Source organism: Bufo gargarizans, chromosome 3 (assembly GCF_014858855.1).
Source record: "Bufo gargarizans isolate SCDJY-AF-19 chromosome 3, ASM1485885v1, whole genome shotgun sequence".
NCBI classification, from domain to species: Eukaryota; Metazoa; Chordata; class Amphibia; order Anura; family Bufonidae; genus Bufo; species Bufo gargarizans.
Genome location: NC_058082.1, coordinates 287,274,884 through 287,288,754, shown reverse-complemented (window position 1 = coordinate 287,288,754; position 13,871 = coordinate 287,274,884). Strand labels below are relative to the sequence as shown.

Here is a 13,871-nt window from a genome sequence, read left to right as displayed (position 1 = left end):
TTTATGTCTTAAAAGGAGTCTGCCAGCTACTTTGAGCTTTTTAGACCGCTCATATAATGTTATAGCACAGTTGCCCAACATAAAAATAGTACCTGTATTGTGTCTTTCCCACCTCCACAAGCTGGAAAAAAAAAAAAACTTTATAAAGATATGCAGATTAGGTCCCCCAAGTGCCCAGGGTCGGCATTATGGCTGCAAGTGCCCAGGCCCCTCTATGATGTGCCGGAATAATCGCTCCCCTTGGAGTCCTCTGGCCCGCCCTCCTCACCTAATTCATTCTCGTGCTATGGCTTAGATCTTGTGCGAGCGCCGGTCACCGCCAGACCCGTGCATGCACACTGTTAAGAGCAGTGCTTCTGCCCATAGTGGGCAGAGCAGTGCGCATGCAGCGACCCAGCAGTGACCGGTGCTCGCATGAGATCTAAGCCAGAGGAGGAGGATGAATTAGGAGAGGAGGGCGGGCCAGAGGACTCCAAGGGGAGCGGTTCATAAATGGGCCTGGGCACTTGCAGTCATAACGCGGCCCCTGGGCACTTGGGGGACCTAATCTGCATATCTTTATAAAGTGTTTTTTTTCAGTTAGTGGAGGTGGGAAAGACACAATACAGGTACTATTTTTATGTTGGGCAACTGTGCTATAATGTGATATGTGTGGTCTAAAATGCTCAAAGTAAGTGACAGACTCCCTTTAAAACCATGAGGGTAGAAGGCATACCCCCTACTATGGTGCCCAAATCAACCTAGACAAAGTCAGATTACTATGAAAGGGAACCTGGAAAATGTACATGTTTAACTATGGAGCCCCATTATCCCTTGGCATGACTGTTTTTAGAATTTCTTGTGGGATCACGAGTATTTTATATCTGAGATAAAAAAAAAAAATTCTATGCTTCTATGCTGTGAGGTCACGGGTAGATGGTGACCATTTGTCTGTGGTATAAGATGCATTATCTTGTGCCTCTTCCCTGTACTGTGACATTCCCATGTGCATAATTCCTGTATTGTGTTATCACTGTGCACATTATCCCTATACTGTGACATCACTGTGTACGTTTCCCTGTAAGGTTACATCACTGTATGCCATAATTTTGAATTGTGCCATCACTGTGTGCATTATTCCAGGATTGTGACATCACTGTGTACATTATCAGTTCATACTTCAGCACTGTACAAATGACATTGCTGCATTCATTATTTCTGAATTGGGACACTCCTGTGTACGGTATCCCTGTACTGTGACATAATTGTCTGCATTATCCCTGTGCGTTAGGAAGACCAATATAATTATACGCTTTTCATGCTCTGAACTTGTTGATGAAGGTGGTCATGGTGCAGTCTGGCCCCACGCTACGTTTTGCTATGGAGTCCCAAAGGTTGCTTAACAATATAAGCATTACAGACAAAATGACAGTACATGATACATGAGTATGTTATTAATTGAGATTCCCTAAGGCTACTTTCACACTTGCGCTTGATCGGATCCGTTCTGAACGGATCCGATCATATTAATGCAGACGGAGGCTCCGTTCAGTACGGATCCGTCTGCATTAATAACTTAGAAAAATTTCTAAGTCTGAAAGTAGCCCGAGCGGATCCGTTCAGACTTTCAATGTAAAGTCAATGGGGGACGGATCCGCTTGAAGATTGAGCCATATGGTGTCATCTTCAAGCGGATCCGTTCCCATTGACTTACATTGTAAGTCTGAACGAATCCGCTCGCCTCCGCACGGCCAGGCGGACAGCTGAACGCTGCAAGCAGCGTTCAGCTGTCCGCCTGGCCGTGCGGAGGCGAGCGGAGCGGAGGCTGAACGCCGCCAGACTGATGCAGTCTGAGCGGATCCGCTCCATTCAGACTGCATCAGGGCTGGACGGAGGCGTTCGGGTCCGCTCGTGGGCTCCTTCAAACGGAGCTCACGAGCGGACCGACGAACACAAGTGTGAAAGTAGCCTAAATGATGACATAACATTTTTATAACACTCCACAGAATCCTGCGTAGTCTGATCGTACCTCCTGCCCACTCTTCTTAACAAAGCACTTGACTTGTAAGGCTATGTTCACATCTGCACACCACTGACTAATTGGAGCAGTTGTTTTGACTGCAAGAATTTGGCAGAATTTAATTCTATTCTTGTTGTGAACTCAGAAGGAACTACCAGTGGAGTATCTGACTAACAGTGTGAACAGGACCTTAAATAACAAAAAGAGGGAGGAAGAAGAAATGGTGCAACACATGATGGGACTAGACATATCTGTATACCTGTACACACACAGAAGTCTGTAAAAAAAAACTGTATACAGACATAGCTCCCTAGTAACAAAGGAAAAATGATATGGTATCAAAGATTGGCTCCATATCAATATTTTAGTCTCAATCAATTCTCTTTTAACCAAATAAGGTCTTACCTGCAAGACCCGGTACTTTTGCACATTCCAAGTAGTGGTCTCTTTTCAGAAAAACTGTCAGCCTTTAAAGAACCTACAAAAAAAATGCAAAAAAAACCCTTAGAAAATTAGCAAAATATCAGTATGTACAGTATACACAGTTATTCTAGACAGAACAATATGTAACCTCCAAAATGTTAAACACAACCATTGTATTATTCTGCATCCAGAATATTCCTGCGGGAGACTGGTGAATATCTGATCGAGAGAAATCCTGGATGAGGAACCGCTTGTGGCACACATTCTATGCAAGAAGCCAATGATTTTACAGACCGAAACAAGGAGATCAAGTAGTCACCCAAACGTCTGACAGCAGTAGGCACATTTTACAGTAGGCCTCTATCACATGTCAGTGTGTGCTGTCCATGTTCTCCAAAGGCAGCACACAGATCCATTGATTTTAATGTGTTTATTCACGCATCCTTGCTTTCCACTGACCAAGGGAAAAAACATCCTTGGAAGATACAAGAGATCTGTACTCTGTACGTTCCACAACAGTGGAAGGTGCTGCACGCCTGCACCTTTGTTAGTTACCTGTTAAAGCTTCCGCATACACATTAGATACATGTCGGCCAAACCATTTCATCGGAAACAGCTGACCATCCAATGTGTATGGAGGCCTCCTGATTCTCCCTGGATAGCAGATGTTGGTCAAGATAAGATTTAGGCAGTTGTTTGTTTAAAGAGGTTGTCCGAGTGTTTAATAGTGATGACCTAACCACAAGATAGGTCATCAGTATCTGATCGGTGGGGGTCCGACTCCTGGATACCCTGCTGATCAGCAAGAGTGCTGTGACCTCTTCCTAGGCAAATGATGTCATGTTCGTTAGCCACATGGCCTAGACACAGCTCAGCCCCATTCAAGTGAATGGAGCCGGGCTGCAATACCAAGCACTGCTACTATCCAAACAGACTGCTCTGTGCTTGGTGAGCTTTAAGGAGGCCACAGTACTCAGCAGAGCACAGCAGCCTCTTCAAACAGCTGATCGGCAGTGGGTAACGGGCGTCATACCCCCAATCACATACTGATGTCCTATCCTGAGGATAAGTGATCAGTATTAAACACTTTTTTTTTTTCCCAAGGAGGTTGCAGTGAATGGGGGCATTGTTCCCTCTCTCTTCTTAGGACACATGCATGTTTGGCTGAAAGTGCATGTGCATGATGGAGTAGAGGGAGAAAGTCAAAACGTGTTAGATTACAGTCTGACTGTGTATGACCAATTTCAGTCATTCATTTCTGCACAAATATTAGTTATTTGGTTGTAAGATGTGTATAAATATCTAAAACATATACAAAAATAATGATTACACCATGTTCAACTTAAAAAATGAATGCACCCATAAGCAGCACCTGCAAATATCTCATCAGTAAAAGGGCTGGAGGGAATCAGATTAATTGCAGGCTCACTGATTGTGCTGCAGACACGTGCTCTGCTTAATGGAGTCAGTATCCACTTCAATTGCGTGTGTGGGTGAAAGTATAATCCATAGGTTGCGATGGATTAATTTTTTTGATATCTGGAATTGTATTTGTGTCTGGCAATATGCACACCTGCTCAACACTCTTTGTTTAATGCAGCTCAATGATTGAAAACAAAAAAGCAAAAATCCAGCCAAATCCATCAAATATACAAAGAGTTGAAATCCTGTTGCAAAGTCCTTTTCTTAAACTCCCAAATCCTTTTAATTCTGTCATATAACACTACAGCATTTATCAAAAGCTGAAAATCCAGACAAATCACACAATTAAAGTAATGAAAAATGCACCACCTGCCCTTATGTAGCCCTCCACTTAATAAAATGGTGACACTGGTTCACCTATCTGAAAAAATGTGCATAATAATTCCGAGTTACTAGGCAAGCTTTCATTTAATCAACTTGGAGTACTTTAATCACAATGAAGACATCCAGCCTCATTCCGATGACCTCCAATGTAATTCATTTACTGGTCCATGCCCACTGCGCTTTATCTCACTGCAGCCATTCACACGTCCTATATCAGAACGTGAAATAAATATATTACTCAAGCCGAGTTCTTTCTAGGTCACTGCAATGTAAATGCTTATTAAAACTGGGATACCACAATACCACTCATGGGGGCCCGAGTCTTTTACAACGTGTAAAGCATCATATCTATCTATTATCTATCTGTCTATCATATATTTCATATCTATCTATCTCTCATATCTATCTATCTATCTATCTATCTATCTTCTATCTATCATCTATCAATATCTTATCTCATATCTATATCTATCTCATATATCTATCTATCTATCTATCCAGGGGCGTTGCTAAGTTAAAATATTCGGGACCTGGGCCCCTTATGTTTTGTCCCAGGCCCCGAATGTCCTGCCTGCCAGCTAGATACAACTGTATTGCCGTCATCAGGACGGCAATACAATTAAATCTAATGCACTGGAAGAGCTGAAGGACCTGTGATGACATCACAGGTCATGTGACCTGAAAAACAGGCAATGGTTGAGAAGGTCCTGCGATGATGTCACCATTATGCGACCAGCGCAGGAGAGGACGGCAGTGAAGAGCATAAGTCCTGGGGGAAGAAGCTGTGGTGAGATCTGCTACATAAGGGGAGGTAAGTGAAGGGAGAGGCAGAGCAATGATGGGAGTTGTGGTTATTTAACTGGGAGTGTATGTTAGGACTGAAGGGAGGGATGTTATTCACATGGAACTGTGTGTTGGAGGTGGATGGGGGCGGGGTCATGTTATTTATTTACATGGGACTGTATGTTGATGGTGGCTGTAGGAGGGAGTGATGTTATTTACATGGGACTGTATGTTGAAGGTGGCTGTGGGAGGGGATTATGTTATTTAGGGCGGGTTCACATCACCATTATGGATTCTGGTTTTGTCTTCCGTTATAACGGAATCCATAAGACGGAAGTCAAAACGGAAGCCTATAAAGGCATTCCGTTTTGATCCTTCATAATACAAGTCTATGGGAAGCATAACGGATCTGTCTGGTTTCCGTTATTTTCACCTTAAGGCAAATTTTTGCAAATCTGACCAGTGTCACTTTATGCAGTGATAACTTTAAAACGCTTTTACTTATCCAGGCCATTTTAAGATTGTTTTTTCAGCATATATTGTACTTCATGACATGGGTAGGATGGAGTCAAAAAAGTTCATTTTTATTTAGAAAAAAACCCACCAAATTTACACAAAATTTCAAGTTCTCTACTTTTATAATAGATAGTAATACCTCAAAAATACTTATTATTTTACATTCCCCATATGTCCACTTCATGTTTGGATCATTTTGGGAATGCCATTTTATTTTTAGGGGACGTTACAAGGCTTAGAAATTTAGAAGAAAATCCACATTTTCAGGACCAGTTCAGGTCTGAAATCACTTTGTGAGGCTTACATAATAGAAACCACACAAAAATGACCCTGTTTTACAAACTACACCCCTCAAGGTATTCAAAACTCATTTTACAAACTTTGTTAAACCTTTAGGTGTTCCACAAGATCTAATAGAAACTAGAGATACAATTTCTAAATTTCACTTTTTAGGTAGATTTTCCATTTGAATCAATTTTTTCCAGTTACAAAGCAAGGGTTAACAGCCAAACAAAACTCAATATCTATGGCCCTGATTCTGTAGTTTACAGAAACACCCCATATGTGGTCGTAAACTGCTGTACGGGCAGATGGCAGGGCACAGAAGGAAAGGAATGCCATACAGTTTTTGGAAGGTAGATTTTGCTGGACTGGTTTTTTTACACCATGTCCCATTTGAAGCCCCCCTAATGCACCCCTAGAGTAGAAACTCCAAAAAAGTGACCCCCTTTTAGAAACTACACCCGTCAAGGTATTCAAAACTGATTTGACCAACTTTGTTAACCCTTTAGGTGTTCCACAAGAATTAATATATTTTTATAAATAGAGATGAAATTTCAGAATTTCACTTTTTTGGCAGATTTTCCATTTTAATAATTGTTTTCCAGTTACAAAGTAAGGGTTAACAGCCAAACAAAACTCAATATTTATGGCCCCGATTCTGTAGTTTACAGAAACACCCCATAGGTGGTCGTAAACTGCTGTACGGGCACACTGCATTGCGCAGAAGGAAAGGAATGCCATACGGTTTTTGGAAGGCAAATTTTGCTGGACTGTTTTTTTTACACCATGTCCCTGATGCACCCCTAGAGTAGAAACTCCAAAAAAGTGACCCCATTTTGGAAACTACGGGATAGGGTGGCGGTTTTGTTGGTACTATTTTAGGGTACATATGATTTTTGGTTGCTCTATATTACACTTTTTGTGAAGCAAGGTAACAAAAAATAGCTGTTTTGGCACCGTTTATATTTTTTGTTATTCACAACATTCATCTGACAGGTTAGATCATGTGGTATTTTTATAGAGCAGGTTGTCACGGACACGACAATACCAAATATGACTTATTTGTTTCAGTTTTACATAACAAAGCATTAAAAAAATATATATAATGATTCTTTAGTGTCTCCACATTTTCACATTCTGAAAGCCATAGTTTTATTTATTTTTTAGGCGACTGTCTTGTGTAGGGTCTCATTTTTTTCAGGTTGAGATGAAGATTTGATTGGCACTATTTTGGGGTGCGTATGATTTTTGATCGCTTGCTATTACACTTTTTGTGATGTAAGGTAACCCCAAAAAATTTTTACACCGTTTTTATTTTCTTTTTTTATGGTATTCACCTGAGGGGTTAGGTCATGTGATATTTTTATAGAGCAGGTTATTACACACGCTGCATTTTTGCGGGATGAGGTGACTGTTAGATTGGTACTATTTTGGGGGGAATACGCCTTTTTGATCACTTGGTTTTGCACTTTTTGTGATGAAAGGTGACAAAAATTGCTTTTTTTTTTTTTACACAATTTTTATCTTTTTTTACGGTATTCACCTGAGGGGTTAGGTCATGTGAGCAGCAGCACTGGGACTCGATGGGCTCACTCAAACACAAACCCCTTCTATGCCACGTTCAGCGGCATAGAAGGGGTTAAACCGCAGCAATCGTTGATATGGGGGGGGGGTCATAGGACCCCCCCTGGCATTGACCCAGTTCCGATCACCGATCACCGCCCGCTGCGCGGCAGTGATCGGAAATACACATGACGTACCGGTACGTCATGTGTCCTTAAGTACCAAGGCATCATGACGTACCGGTACGTCATGTGTCCCCAAAAGGTTAAAGTATCATAATTCAGCAATGGAGCCTCAGATCAACAAAAGAAAAAACTGCATTTAACCCCTTAGTGCCGAATTATGTATTATGTACGTCATGATGTAGTGTTAGTTACCGCATCATGACGTGCACAGTACGTCAAGAAATGAAAGTGTCAACGCAAGTATACTTGCAGTGACATCGGCATCTTAACAGGTGTCACAGACAGCAGAGCTGTCAGGGCACCCGTCAGGGGACCAATCACAGCGGTCCCTGTTTCCAGATTTCTGTGATTGGTCACACAGATCTGAGTAACCAATCGCAGCGCGTACTACTTGCCCAAAAAAAATATTGCCCTGGACGAGTCACTTGTCCTTTTTAAAGGCAGGCTTCAATTTCGCCAATATTTGCCAAGGAAGAGGGCACGAGTTGGGCTAAAAATTTATAAGCCTATAAATTTACAGTGTATGAAAGCAAAGATATCCTGAATGCCCACCTTCCCTTAATGTGGCAGGTAAAATAGTGTGGGATCTTTTGCACCCTCGTTTAGATAAGGGGTACCAGTTGTACGTCGACAATTATTACACCAGCGCACCCCTTTTCAGGTGCCTTTCAGTTAGAAAGACAGTAGCATTGGGCACCAGACGCTGCAATCAAAGAGGCCTGCCCAAGCCTTCAGGCAACAAAAAATTGAAGTCTGGGGAAATAAAGGGCCTTTGCAATCGAGACAAAATATCATCGGACATCGAGACAAAATATCGAGACAAAAAGATTTCCTCATAATGACATCTATACATCCAGACAGTAACAACCCTGTTCCTGTGAGCGGCACAAATACCACCGTCTGTATACAGGATTACAATAAATATATTGGTGGGTGGACCTTGCAGACCAAATTCTGCAGCCCTATAGTGCGGTCAGGATATCCCACATTTGGTATAAGAAACTTGCAGCCCACCTTATGCAAGTAGCCCTGTATAATTCTTTTGTCATGTTCCAAAAAGCAGGTAACCAAGAAACATATCTAGATTTTCAAGAAAAAATCATTAAAAATGTAATATTTGGAGAGCAGCGCCAGCAGAATTATCCCAGGGCAACAATTCCCATCAAAGGTGCCCCCTATTGCGAAAAATAGCACAGCCCAAAAGGGATGTAGGGTCTGTTACGAGAATGGGATACGGTGGGATACCATATATCAATGTGATACCTGTCCAGAAAAGCCTGAACTTTGCATTAAGCAGTGTTTCCGCATTTACCATACTTCCTTAGATTATTAATTTAATCAAGTTACATTTCTTTTTTTACTTCTTTAATGCACTTTTGGCCATTTTTTATTTATTATGCAATCCACAGTTTTTTTAACACTCCATATTTCATTATATTATTAGGCAATTATAATTTGGAAAATTCCAAAATGTAAAAATAATTTCTCATTATACCCCTAGATGAATACTGTAAAATAATAAAATTCTCAGTACACCCCTAGATGAATACTTTAGGGGGTGGTTTCCAAAATGGGGTCATTTTTGGGGTACCTCAGGGTAACTTCAAATGCGACACAGCGCCTGAAAATTATTCCAGTGAAATCTGCCCTCCAATAATCATAGCATGCTCCATCTGTTCTAAGCTCTGCCATGCGCCCATGCAGCAGTCAACAACCCCATATAGAGTGTTGCCGTATTCAGGAGAAAAAGGGTAATACATTTTGTAATGAATTTCTCCTGTTACCCCATGTGACAATGAAAAACTTGGGCCTAAAGTGACATTTTTCGGTAAAATATGTAATTTTTGTTTTTTACAGCTAAGGGTTTCTAAATTCTATGAAAGCATATTGGACCAAAGTGCTTACTACACCCCTTGAAAAATTCTTTGGGGGGTGTAGTTCCCAAAATGGGGTCACTTTTTGGGGGTTTCCACTGTGGGGTACCTCAGGGTACTTTCAAATGCGAGTCAGCGACTGAAAATTATTCCAGTGAAATCTGCCCTCCAAAAGCCATATTGTGCTCCATCTATTCTAAGCTCTGCTGTACGCCCATACAGAAGTCTACAACCACATATGGGGTGTTACTGTAAACTGCAGAATCAGGGTAATACATATTGAGATTAGTTTGGCTGTTAACACTTGCTGTGTTACAGGAAAAAAATTATTAAAATGGGAAATCTGCAAAAAAAAGTGAAATTTTTAAAGTTCATCTCCATTTACCTTTAATTCTTGTGAAGCACCTAAACGGGTTAATGTAGTTTGTAACAGTTTTAAATAAATGGAGGGGTGTTGTTTCTAAAGTGGGGCCATTTTTGGGTGGTTTCTACTATGTAAGGCCCAAAAACTGACTTCATACCTGAACTGGTCTTTAAAAAAGTGGGTTTTAGAAATTTTCTTAAAAAAATTTAAGAATTGCTTCTAATGTCCTAAAAAATAAAATTACATTTTCAAAATGATGCCAACATAAAGTAGACATATGGGAAATGTAAAGTAATAATTATTTTGTGAGGTATCACTATCTGCCTTATAAGTAGAGAAATTCTAATTTTGGAAATTATACATTTTTCTAAATTTTCTGTAAATTTGGAATTATTCTATAAATAAAGGTGAAACATATGGACTCAAATTTAATTCTCAGAACGGCTTGCATAAGTAAAAGCATTCCAAACTTATTACCCACATAAAGTGACACATGTCAGATATGCAAAAATCAGTCTGGTCACGAAGGTGCAAAATGGCCCGATCCTTAACCCCTTAAGGACACATGACGTACCGGTACGGCATGTTTCCTGAGTCCTTAAGGACACATGACGTACCGGTACGTCATGGCTTTAAATAGCGATGCCGGCGCCGCGGGGGTTAATCGGAACGGGATGCCGGCTGAAATCATTCAGCCGGCATCCTGTAACAATGCAGGGGGGGGGTCATTTGACCCCCCCGCATCGACGATCGCAGAAAACCGCAGGTCAATTCAGACCTGCGGTTTTCTGCGTTTCCGGTCCATTCGGGTGTCCTGTGACCCGATGAACCGGAAAAAGACTGCGATCGGTGGCGTAATTTTACACCACCAATCGCAGTCCGAGGATTTGCAGAGGCGGAGCTGGCCCTGGTGCTGAACGCCGCTGTCCAGGGTGCTGATTGGTGCAGGGGAGAGAGGCGCGAGATTCAAACTTCCTGCGCTCCTCTCTCCCCTCCTCTTCCTGTCCAGCACCCTGACCGTGCAGCATCGTCCAGCACCAGCTCCTGTGTCCCCCTAATCGGCATCCATCACCCTCCTGCACCCATCGCCACCCAGGTAGGTTAGGGTCAGTGAGGGAGAGGCACCTTTAGGCAGGGATAGAAGGGAAAAGTTAGGGAAAAAAAAAAAAAAGCACATTTATTCCAAACTTTTTTTTTTTCAGCTACCAGACCCCAGACCCCCCTGCCACTTGCCCCCCCCCGCATCCCCCCCACCACCAGCACCCCCCCCCCCCCAGACCCCCCCCCCCTCACCAGACCCTTCCCCCCCTCACCAGACCCTTCCCCCACCACCACTTTTTTTTTTTCTGCGTGCGCTGACTGGCCGGCACTTTTTAGCGTCCGTCCACTGTTAGCGCATCGCCCGCCCCACCACCCCACCGACCGCTGATCAGCGTTGAACCGCTGATCAGCAAGTTTGAACTTTTTTTTTTTTTTTTTCTAACACTTGCCCATTTTTTTTGCCTGGACTTTTTAGTACGTGAACACCCGTGCCCCCACACACACGCACATAGAATAAAGGTTTACACGCACGCACATACACACGCACACACACACACCCATGGCCCGCCGGGTGTTCTCGGCCGAGGAGGCATATGCCCAGATTGCCTCCGACTCTGAGAGCCCCAGTGAGGATGAGGATGACCCCACGTTCCTTTTGTCATCCGCATCCTCCTCATCATCATCGGATGACGATGAGCCACCAAGGCAGCGGAGACGCCGCCAGGCGGAGCCAGGGGCCACACATGCTAGGGATCCTGTGGCCCACCCTAGTACGAGCCGCCCTGGGGTTCGTACTGGTTTCCCGGCCCACCAAATAAGTTCACCGGAGCCCCCTGCCGATGAACTTAGCTGGTGTCCCCCAGTGGACTTTGAGCCTGAGATTCCGGATTTCGCTGGCAATCCTGGAATCCAGATTCCCACAGTGGGGTTTACTGAAATAGACTTTTTTAGTTTTTTTTTCAGTAACCCACTGGTGAATCTGATGGTGGAGCAGACGAATCTGTACGCCCAACAGTTCGTCGCTCAAAACCCGGGCTCATTTTTGGCTAGACCCGGTGGCTGGACGCCGGTCAGTGCAGCCGAGATGAGGACATTTTGGGGCCTCGTGCTGCATATGGGTCTAGTGCAAAAACCCAGTGTCAGGCTGTACTGGAGTGGGGACGTCCTATACCAGACCCCACTGTACAGTACGGCCATGACACGCTCCCGGTTTGAGGCCATCCGGAAATGTCAGCATTATTCCGATAATGCAGCATGTCCCCCCCGAAGTGATCCTGCCTATGACCGGCTGTACAAGATACGGCCGGTCATCGATCACTTTGGGGCCACATTTCAGCAGGCCTACGTACCTGGAAGGGAGGTCGCGGTTGATGAGTCTCTCGTTGCGTTCAAGGGGAGACTCAGTTTCCGCCAATACATTCCCACAAAGCGGGCGAGGTATGGCGTGAAGCTATACAAAATTTGTGAGAGTACCTCAGGGTACACTTACAAATTTCGTGTGTACGAGGGGCGAGATTCCCGGATTCAACCACCAGAATGTCCCCCCACTCTGGGTGTTACCGGGAAACTCGTGTGGGACCTTATGTACCCACTGCTGGATAAGGGTTACCACTTGTACGTGGACAACTTTTATACCAGCATTCCCTTGTTCAGGTCCCTTGCCGCCAGATCCACGTTCGCTTGTGGGACCGTGCGGAAAAATCAACGCGGCCTCCCTGCCCACCCCCTCCAGGTACCTATCCCCAGGGGTGAGACCCGTGCCCTTACCAGTGGAAGCCTGTTGCTGGTCAGGTATAAGGACAAGAGGGATGTCCTTATGCTGTCCACAATCCACGGTAACAGCACCACCCCAGTCTCTGTGCGAGGTACCACGGCAACGGTCCTCAAGCCCGATTGTATCGTCGCCTACAATCGGTATATGGGAGGAGTTGATCTCTCTGATCAAGTCCTCAAGCCATATAATGCCATGCGCAAAACCCGGGCATGGTACAAAAAAGTTGCGGTCTACATGGTGCAGGTTGCCATGTACAACTCTTTTGTACTATCCCGAAGCGCTGGCAGCACAGGGACATTCCTCCAATTCTATGAGGCAGTCCTCAAAGACCTGATCTTTTCGGACCGGGAAAGAGCAGGCCGGAGTACCTCGGGAACTGGAGGCGCCCGGATCGTCCCTGGCCAACACTTTCCAGGTGTGGTCCCCCATACTGGAAAGAAGGGACGAACCCAAAAAAGATGCAGAGTGTGTCACAAGAGGGGGATACGGAAGGACACCACTACTCAGTGTGACACTTGCCCCGATCATCCGGGCCTCTGCGTTATCGATTGCTTCAGGGAGTATCACACTTCCATGGAGTACTAAATTTTTATAATCTCCAACAGTCCCCTAGAGAACATAAAACACTATGTCTCTCAGACTTTGGAGACACAGAAACAATTTTTTTTCCCCAAAAAAATATTAGTTTTAGTGCAGGCATCCTCAAACTGCGGCCCTCCAGATGTTGTAAAACTATAACTCCCAGCATGCCCAGACAACCTACAGCCATCAGCAGGGCATGGTGGGAATTGTAGTTTTACAACATCTGGAGGGCCGCAGTTTTAGGATGCCTGCTTAGTGTCTCCAAAGTCTGAGAGCCATACATATTGGGCATCGTCGCGTGCGTAAAAGTCGTCGCTATAAAAATAACATTTGACCAAACCCCTCGGATGAACGGTGTTAAAAATATAAAATAAAAACGGTGCCAAAACACCCATTTTTGGGCAAAATTTCCATTTGAATCCTTTTTTTCCAGTAATAAAGCAAGGGTTAACAGCCAAAAAAAACTCAATATTTATGGCCCTGATTCTGTAGTTTGCAGAAACACCCCATATGTGGTCGTAAATGGCTATATAGCCGCACGGCAGGGCATAGAACGAAGGGAACTCCATATGGTTTCTGGAAGGCAGATTTTGATGGACAGTTTTTTTTTTTGACACCATGTCCCATTAGAAGCCCCCCCTGATGTAGCCTAGACTAGAAACTCCAAAAAAGTGACCCC

At 43.8% G+C, this 13,871-nt stretch overlaps 1 protein-coding gene across 10 annotated transcripts in view; it reads right to left on the bottom strand.

The window, feature by feature from the left end:
• Positions 1 to 13,871, bottom strand: part of BCAS3 (BCAS3 microtubule associated cell migration factor) — a 1,183,153-nt gene that overhangs the window by 1,042,073 nt on the left and 127,209 nt on the right. For all 10 annotated transcript variants that reach the window (XM_044286261.1, XM_044286253.1, XM_044286262.1 and 7 more), the window contains one exon: positions 2,405 to 2,477. In XM_044286261.1, coding sequence (XP_044142196.1) covers positions 2,405 to 2,477 — 73 coding nt within the window. The remainder of the gene's footprint in view (positions 1 to 2,404; positions 2,478 to 13,871) is intronic.